Here is a 9,444-nt window from a genome sequence, read left to right on the forward strand (position 1 = left end):
CACGCTCTCCGATAGTCTTTTTCTGGCTTTAGGAACTTGTAGAAGGCCAGAATCCTGACATATGACCTCTTTATTGGACAAGAGTGTAACCATCAATGACCTTGCAAATGGTGATTTCATTTTGTACAAATCTGGCCAACTGTTTGAAGTTTGTGTGTTTTTCCGTCTGAGCAGATGAAGCTTTCTGCACCATCTTTTCAACATCCTAATATGTTTATGTGCTAAACAGAAATAATTTCCTTTCTTGTTACTAACAACTCATTCTGAGGTATGATTTCACTAACTCAGAGGGTATAGCAAACGTGGCAGTTTGTCGTGAAACAACTACGGTAATCTCCACATTTCGACTTTTCCTCTAAATAGTATTTTGACTTTTTTCTCAAAATACATTTTTTACTTTATTCTCAAAATGATCAACAGTAATTTTTTTTCTCGCCCTAATACTCTGTCCTAGTGTGTGTGCATTCTACAGCTAGAACGCAACTATTATCATGAGTTACTAGTGGGTTGGAAAGTAATAAACGAGCAGACAGTGCATTTATAAAGCAAGTTAATTGCTTTAATTGCTTTGGAAGAAGCTGTATTAATATTGGCTTTCTTAAGAGGAAATAGCCAAAATTATGAAGCGGTCACCTAAATGAGGCACATCCCAACCCAACACTGAACAGAATCTTCTGTTCATGTTCAGTTTGCAGAGAAATATGGAAACATATTCAGCCTTCGATTCTTTGGTCAAAGAACTGTGATTATTAATGGCTACAAGCTTGTCAAAGAAGCCCTAATCCAACGAGGAGAAGACTTCATGGATCGTCCCAGCCTACCAATGTTTGAAGAATTGGTTGGGAATAAAGGTGATCATTTTCCTTGAAAAGTTTTTCAAGATGTTTTAATTAGACCAGCATCAGCATCTGTCTGTCTGCCCCAGGGCAGCTGTGGCTACAACCGTAGCTTGCCTCCACCAGTGTATGAATGTGAGTGTGAATGAATAATGGCATTGTAAAGTGCTTTGGGTGCCTTGAAAAGCGCTATATAAATCCAATCCAATCCATTATTATTATTATTATTATTTTTATTAGACCAGCATCATCAGACTATTTAGCAATGTTAAAACTTAGGTCAGTATTTTACTGACCTTAATTTTAAGTTACTTTGGGTTTAACGCTGTTTTGTTTTTCCAAAAGGTCTTGTGATATCAAATGGGTATCAGTGGAAGCAACAGAGGAGATTTGCTCTTCACACACTCAGAAACTTTGGTCTGGGCAAGAAGACCCTGGAGTCATCCATCCAGCAGGAGTGCCAGTATCTCACAGAGGCTTTTGCAGATCATCAAGGCACACACACACACACACACACACACACACACACACACACACACACACACACACACACAAAAACTTACACATTTTTTTTACATAATCGAAATTAATTATGAGTTTGCTCTAATGTTTTGTCTAATGGACATATCCTCTTTCAGGAAAGCCTTTTAATACCCAGTCACTGTTAAACAACGCTGTGTCCAACATCATTTGCTGCTTGGTGTTTGGGAATCGATTTGAGTACACCGACAAGCAGTTTCAGTCAATTCTGCAGCTCTTCAATGAGATAGTTTACTTGGAGGGAAGCATGTGGACACAGGTGAAACTCTTTTACATACTGTAGTGTTGTTTGATTCAGGATTTAAAAATAACAAATGAGAAACTTTAACTGAATGTTTTTGTGCAGCCCAAGGAAAAGCTGTTTTTGCAAACCGAGCAGTTAGTGGAGCATAGCTATTGTGCACATTAGACTCCACCAGGGCTGTGCCTTGTCTCAGATTCTCAGACTGATATCTCAAAGCAGATTATGTTTCCTGAAATATTTCACTGTTGTGCTCCTTTAACTACAGTGGAGGAAGAAAGTTACTTATGAAATCTGGTGTGGTGTAAAACAGATTTTAATTACTATTAAAGTATGCTTCAAAATTGTGTTTAAATTATTTTACTTGGTTACTTTCCATTACTGTCTATCACAGTTTAAGCCTACTTTAGCACGATTTCACCTATCACTACTACTGTCTTCCTGTTCTGTAGATTTACAACACATTACCCTGGCTGATGAGGTGGCTGCCTGGACCTCACCAAAAAATATTCACTCTGACCCAAAAGATAATTGACTTAATAGAAGTTAAGATCAAAGAACACAGAGAAAACCTCAACCCATCATCACCAAGAGACTACATTGATGCTTTTCTCATAGAAATGGGGGAGGTGAGCATTTTCAAAATGTGTTCTTGTTCATTTACACTTTCTAATGAAGCATGCCTTTTATTTCTTGCTTCTGGCTTTTGTGTCTCTGATAGAAGGAGGACGAAGACTCTGGTTTTAGTCTCAGCAATTTGTGTTTTTGCACCCTGGACTTGTTTGGTGCTGGAACTGAAACTACTACAACTACTTTACACTGGGGGCTGCTATACATGATCTACTACCCTGACATTCAAGGTGTGTGTATGAACAATACTGATCATGAATACATATTTGTGACCATTCTATTACTTTTTTCAGAGAATTCTCACAGATCATTCTTGTGTTGGTTTATTGTGTTCAGTTTATTTCAGTTTTATTTTTAATCCAGGTTCCTTTTAATAGTGCCAAATTGCAACAACAGCCACCAGTTCGTTTTCTCACTATGTGCAGAAAAAGTCCAGGCTGAGATCGATGCTGTGATTGGTTCATCCAGACAGCCATCTATGACTGACAGAGAAAACATGCCCTATACTGATGCGGTCATCCATGAGATCCAGAGAATAGGAAACATCATTCCCCTCAATGTGGCCCATGTAGCAAACAAGGACACAACATTGGATAAGTACACAATCCCAAAGGTACACAAAGCAATTGTGTACCTTTTATAGACTTTTTTTTTTTTTGGTTTTCAGATAGATTTTGAATGAAAAAGTTGTCCTTTTATCATCTAATGCCAGGATTCTCAAAGTTTGTTGTCCTCAATAACATTTTGTTTTGAAGAAGAACCACTCAGTGCATCATGAAAACTCTCTCTCACACACACACACACACACACACACACACACACACACACACACACACACACACACACACACACACACACACACACACCATTCTAGGCCTAGTGCAATGTAACTACGGTAATGTTCAGGGTCGCTGGATCCAGCTCTAACTATATGCTTTATCAAAAAAGAAAGTTTTAAGCTTAATCTTGAAAGTACAGAGGGTGTCTGTCTCCCACATCCAAACTGGGAGAAACAGAAGAGGGGCTGAAGACTGAAGGCTCGGCCTGCTATTCTACTTTTAAATATACTGGGAACCACAAGTTTCATAGAAGTTAATATGAATGAAATATGCTCTCTCTATCTATTCCCTGTCGGTACTCTTGCTGCAGCATTTTGGATCAACTGAAGGCTTTTCAGCAAGCATTTAGAGCGAACTGATAATATGAATAGATGATTGTAGAAGTAATAAATGCATGAAAAATCAGCAATACCAGAAACATGTATGACGCGCTGACTAGAACAAACACTAGAGATGTTTAAATAACACTTCTAATTGGCAGTATTTTCTCAGGGTACAATGATCATACCTGCTCTACACTCTGTCTTAAATGACGAGACAATGTGGGAAACTCCGAACTCCTTCAGCCCTCAACACTTTCTCGACCAGGATGGTAAATTCAGGAGGAGAGAGGCCTTCCTTCCTTTTTCTACAGGTTAGTCAGTTGTTACAGTTCCTCAAAATCCAGTTAAAGGCTGTTTAAAGCCAAGTGCTTTAAAGAGGCAAAATTACTAAAGTAGTATGTCTTGCCATTAATTGTTTGACTTAGCAGCCATTTACAGTTACAGCCTTAACTTTGGTAGGGGATCGGTCTCTTAATGGTATCTCTATTAAGTTCCAGAGCTGCAGCAATAATCTGTGATCAAAGTGATTAACTTCTAAATTCTGTGAATAAAACTTGTGTCTCATTGTGTACTCAGGCAAGCGTTCATGTCTTGGAGAACAGCTGGCCAGGATGGAGTTATTCCTGTTTTTTACCTCCCTCCTTCAGAGGTTTTCATTCTCTGCACCTGCTGGAGAGCAGCCCAGTCTGGAGTTCAAGTTAGGAGCCACTCGCAGTCCTAAACCTTACCGCCTCTGTGCCGTGCCACGTTAAACCACCAGTTCTTGTAAACCGAGGGCATATCTTTCTCAGCACAATGAATCGCAACTAATCACTGTCTTCCAGCTAATCTATTCTATTCTATTACATTTGTTGTAATCAATGATATCTTATATTACAGTTTTAGAATAATGCCAGTTGTTATTTTTGTCCTCGCTGTATTAAAGGACTGTTTTAAAATATGCAGTAAATACATTCTCTTCCAACTTTCTTAAAGTCCTTTCCAAAGCACATTAAATTTGTCAGACCTACCAGACTCAATGTGCTTAAATAAATCACACTGTCATTAGGATTTGTGTTTAAGGTCACAATATAGTTTCAGAATCAGGTGTGACGGGTGGAGTGCAGTTGGTTTCAGTGCTGTTTGTCAGTTTGAGAATGCATGATGTAATCTGGATACTTCAATTGGGTTTTGTGAAAATAAAATTTCAATAAACACTTTACTCTTTATTTAAAGGCTTTCAGAGTCGCTTGCTGTCTTCGTGTGAGTCAAGCACCACATTCTGGCATGTGAAAGAAAAAATATTTTGGTTGTAAATCAAACCTTTACCTTTTTACACAGAGACTAAATTCTAAGGTGTTCTTTGTCTTTATATACATGTGCATGATATCAAATAACCAGTGAGAAAAAAAATCACCAAAACTAAAGTAGCCATGGTGAGGCAAGTATTTCATCAATGTTAGGATTATAAACAAAGGATAATTATAGGCTGGATGTGAACCACTTTGCTGGCTGCAGCTTTTGTGTGGAATTCGCATGTTCTTTGTACAGACACACAATGGTACACACCTCCAAAGGTGGTTGAAAACAACAAGAAGTTCCAGATTGGTGACAGTAAAATTGTGAGATTAAGAGGATTGGGGTACAATTACAGCATAATTCATAAATTAAATGGACCCTAATATATCCTGCATTAGAACTGTAATATTTTAGTTTATAGACATAAAATTAGTTAATGTTTAATATTTTAATCAATTAGATTCAGCAATGCACTAATTCCATTTTTGTGTAATGGGTTCTGTGATAGTAATTTGGGTTCTTCTTTTGAAGTTTGGACTGTTTGTTTAACCAAATAAGCGTTATATATATAATTTACTTGTAAGTACTTGTAAATAGTTATTTATTTTTATTTCTATTCAATTTTTTTTAACAAGTGAAATTATCAAGACAAAAAGGTAAATTATTTTTAGTCGCATTCCTATGTGTATATTTGGCTTCCTCTGTATAGAGGTCTTCATGTGCCCATGAGGGTAAAGGGTTCAATCAACCTTCACTGAACTGACAGTTATACCTGACAATTATCGCTATTTAACTGAATATTAACTTAACAGTCTCATTGCAGGTTGTCATGGCGGGGTGCGCCGGTGTGTTTGTTTAACGGACCCAAAAGTAGACAGGGAGGGAGACAAAATAACTTTAACAAAAAAACAAGCCTTTATTTGTGGCTGAGACACAGGTAGAGAAAACCAGGCGAGAGCAAAACTTTAAGCTGAACTAAACTTAAACTTAAACTGGGGAATACTAGAACTGGCTATGACTTACTATGAACATGATGCGGTGCAGGAACATGAAAGAAGCTATGAAACACTTATGAGAACCAGAAACATGAACATGTCCCGCACCACACCATGAAAGACCCAAGGTGACAAGAGGGTGAGCAAACAGACGACGTGACCGAGAACAAATGGAAACACACAGACTAAATACACAAGGGATGATCATGGGAAGTGGAAACACATGAGGAAACAGCTGACATAATTGCAAATCATGACACCACAGGGGAGGAGTAACATTAAGCACAATGAACAAAGAACCAAGACCTTCAAAGTAAAACAGGTAACATGACGGACACAGACTTGACACTGAACTAAACCCAAGAACTAAACTCTTAACCAAACTAACTCTGAAATTTAGGATTACAATATTCAAAACAGGACAACTAAAGAATCAGAACATAAACCATAATACAGAAAAATACCAAAATACAAGAAACTGAAAATGCTGGGTCAAAATGACCCAGAACGTGACACAGGTGGGCTATCACCTGATATAGTGACATTTTAATAATTATAAGAACTCATGTTCATGCCGTAGCTGTTCAGGACAATTGGCTGGCAGACTACTATGACTAAATTTTAGCCGTGCTGATATTTAGTAAACAAAAACAACAACAAGTATTGATTGTAGAAATGATAAATATCAATTGCCTCCTCCGAATGTATCCTGTTACAAAAACAACAACAATATACTGTCTGTGTTCAGTTCGCAGAGAAATATGGAAACATTTTCAGCCTTCTACTCTTTGGTGGTAGGATTGTGGTCGTTCATGGCTACAAACTTGTGAAAGAAGCCCTGGTTCACCAAGGAGAAGACTTCATGGATCGCCCAACTATACCCTTATTTGAATCAATTATAGGGAATAAAGGTAGTGTTTGATAAAAGTGGTTGCATTTTTCCTCTAAAGATCTAAAGATCAGATCTAAATTATTTTTTACTTCCAAAAGGTCTTGTGATGTCAAATGGTTATCTCTGGAAGCAACAGAGGAGATTTGCTCCTCACACATTCAGAAACTTTGGTCTGGGGAAGAAGACCCTGAGTCATCCATCCAGCAAGAGTGCCAGTATCTCACAGATGCTTTCAGATCAGCAAGGCACAAAAAAAATACAATATAGTGGCATGTTATTTATGTTTTTCATGTTTTTATAACATTTAAATATAATTTCTCCCTGCATACCATATGACATTAGAGGGTTCAGAGTACTAAAGACTTTTCTTTACCTGCGGCTCATCACCTAATTTTTTATTTTAATAAGGGGTTCTAATCAGAGGCCAAACAGCAAACGGCACCCACTCTCCACTTTTCTCCACTTGTTGACATGCATTATATCCTGTTCATTTGACTTTAGCTTTATAGATATAGAACCAATTCTTTCTTTAGATTCACAATTATTTGCTAAAATGTTCTGAAACACTGACTGGGAATATTTCCCTGATCCACCGATGTTTATTTCTAGGCCTCATGAACTGTGTACATTTTGCAATGTTTGAACCACTTGCAATTTTCAAAAATAAGGTCCCATTTGTTCCCAACTGAGCCCTGCCAAGCAGCTGGACCCCCTTATTTAAGAAAAAAAAAAAAAAAATTTCATTTATTATTTTAGTATATTCAAGAGGTGTTTTTCTTTTCATTTTACAGGCAAACCCTTTAATGCTAAGAACCTGATTAATAATGCAGTCTCAAACATCATCTGCTGTTTGGTTTTCGGCAATTGATTTGAGTACACTGACAAGCAATAAAAAGTATATTCTCCAGACAATAAATGACATTATTCGATTACAGGGAAGTTTGACAGTACGGGTGAGTGCCCATTACTCACACACTCGTGTACTTCTAGTTCCAGTCTCAAACTTGGATGTAAAATGTGTACCAAATCAATCTGCAGGTCTATCTGCTGTGATGTCCCCTTCAAAATAAGAGAGCAGCTGAAATTGTATAAGTAATATAAGTACAATGCTTGAGAAAATATACTTGTTGTTTTTCACCACTTTGCATAACAAGTGAAATACACTCCAGAAATGATAATTCACTGCATGTGGATCTTCAACAAAACAATAACAAGTTCATCCATCACCTGTAAGAGCCCATCAGAACCAATTCAACCATTCATTTTCTAATGCTTCCTGGCCCTCTCTCAATGACTGTCTTCTGCTAAAATTTTTGATGTTCAAGAATGTTATATCTCTCTCTCTCTCTCTAGTGTAAGTAAAATATAATGTCAGAGTATTTTAATTCTTTTTTAGCTTGTGGGATTTTTGTTAATAAATACACTTATAAAGTATTCCAGTGTTTAAAAATATGCAATAACACCCACAGACCATTATAACCTTTAAGGGGAATCACTTGAAACCTCGTATTTGCAGTCATTTCTCTACACACTGGCCTCTCATTCAAGGTCAATAGAGTTATCTCAAGTTCAAATACAGACCTAAAAAGATCTAAAACTATGATTTTTTACTCCCACTGCTTGCATTGACAACATATATACATATGGGGAATGATATAGTGTGGTTCTAAATATGTTAGGACCGCTGACCTCTTCTTCAATGTTAAATAAGATCAAACTTTAGGTGAAAGTTTCATAAAATGTCATTGGTATATGGTTAGTTTCAACATCACATTATATAGTTTACATCCAAATATCATGTCACATTTTAATTCTGATCTCACTTTTAGATCAGAGGTCAAATGTGAGGATGGGCAAGATCCTACCGCTCAATTTGGCCCACATGGAAAAAAAAGGATACTATACTGCATAAGTACACAATCCCAAAGTTACACAATCCACATGTTAATTGTTTGATGTTTTGCTGAACTAGTGAAATGAATCAACATTGGTTTCAAACCGGTCCTTATTGCCTTCTATCGTGGTAAAAAAGGAAGTACACCTCTTTCAGTTCTAGGATTTCATGTAGCAACATAACAAAAATATTCTGATCCCTAACATGTTTTAAAATTAGGTAAATGTAAAAATTAAACAATTGTAACACGTCACACCGACTGTAGGCACGATGGTGGAGGGGTGAAGATTTGGGCTTGTTTTATAGCCACAGGACCTGGGCACCTTGCAGTTATTGTCAATCATATATTTAATCTCTGTCACCTCTCTCTCTGCAACCACATAATTCAAGTCAGGAGCTTGAGCTCTTCCGGCTGGTTACTATGGAGATGATTGTAAACTGAACTTCAACTTCAAAATTTACCACATTTAGCTCCAACCCTCTTAAAAGTCTGCTTTGATATTGCTTTTCAAGTCACAAATATTTGTAGACTTTTCTGATGTAAATCTAAATGTTACATAAACATGTTAAATATATATGCCAGTTCTAAATGTTAATAGTTAAATCTAAATGTCATGGGAGACTAAATATTCAGCCAACATGCAAATTTACTCTGTTGGTCAGTGAAAGTATGAAAAAATTAAAGCTTCACAGAAACCTCTTATTCATCAAAAGGTGTCTCTGAAGTCCCTCTGACTGATCTGACGCACAACCTAAAAAAGAAATAGCAACAATCTTAAGGAAAACATTGGCAGTATTAGCAACCCAAGCATTCCTATTTGAGTGTTTCAGTGCAGGTGGAGGATGCAAAAGACTAATGAATCCAAATGCTGTAGCACTTTTCTTTTGGGGGGGGGTATCTTGTGCTAACTGTATCATTTTCAGTAAACAAAAGAAACAAACAAAACAGTTTGCCTCATCAAGATAAGGTGTCAAT

General features: G+C 37.0%; 1 protein-coding gene across 2 annotated transcripts; it reads left to right on the forward strand.

Moving 5' to 3' along the window:
• The first annotated feature begins 375 nt into the window (after positions 1-375).
• Positions 376-4,561, forward strand: LOC116315351 (cytochrome P450 2J2-like). 2 transcript variants are annotated; one of them, XM_039607509.1, is made up of 8 exons: positions 376-851; positions 1,182-1,331; positions 1,475-1,635; positions 2,070-2,246; positions 2,339-2,477; positions 2,673-2,860; positions 3,579-3,720; positions 3,986-4,561. In XM_039607509.1, the coding sequence occupies exons 1-8, from the start codon at positions 803-805 to the stop codon at positions 4,159-4,161; spliced, it is 1,182 nt and encodes a 393-aa protein (XP_039463443.1). In that variant the 5' UTR covers positions 376-802; the 3' UTR covers positions 4,162-4,561. The 2 variants fall into 2 exon arrangements, with proteins under 2 accessions (XP_039463443.1, XP_039463444.1); XM_039607510.1 differs by having other exon boundaries at positions 388-851; positions 2,342-2,477; positions 3,986-4,552.
• Positions 4,562-9,444: the final 4,883 nt, after the last annotated feature.

The sequence above is a fragment of the Oreochromis aureus genome, linkage group 23 (genome assembly GCF_013358895.1).
Source record: "Oreochromis aureus strain Israel breed Guangdong linkage group 23, ZZ_aureus, whole genome shotgun sequence".
Lineage (NCBI taxonomy): Eukaryota > Metazoa > Chordata > Actinopteri > Cichliformes > Cichlidae > Oreochromis > Oreochromis aureus.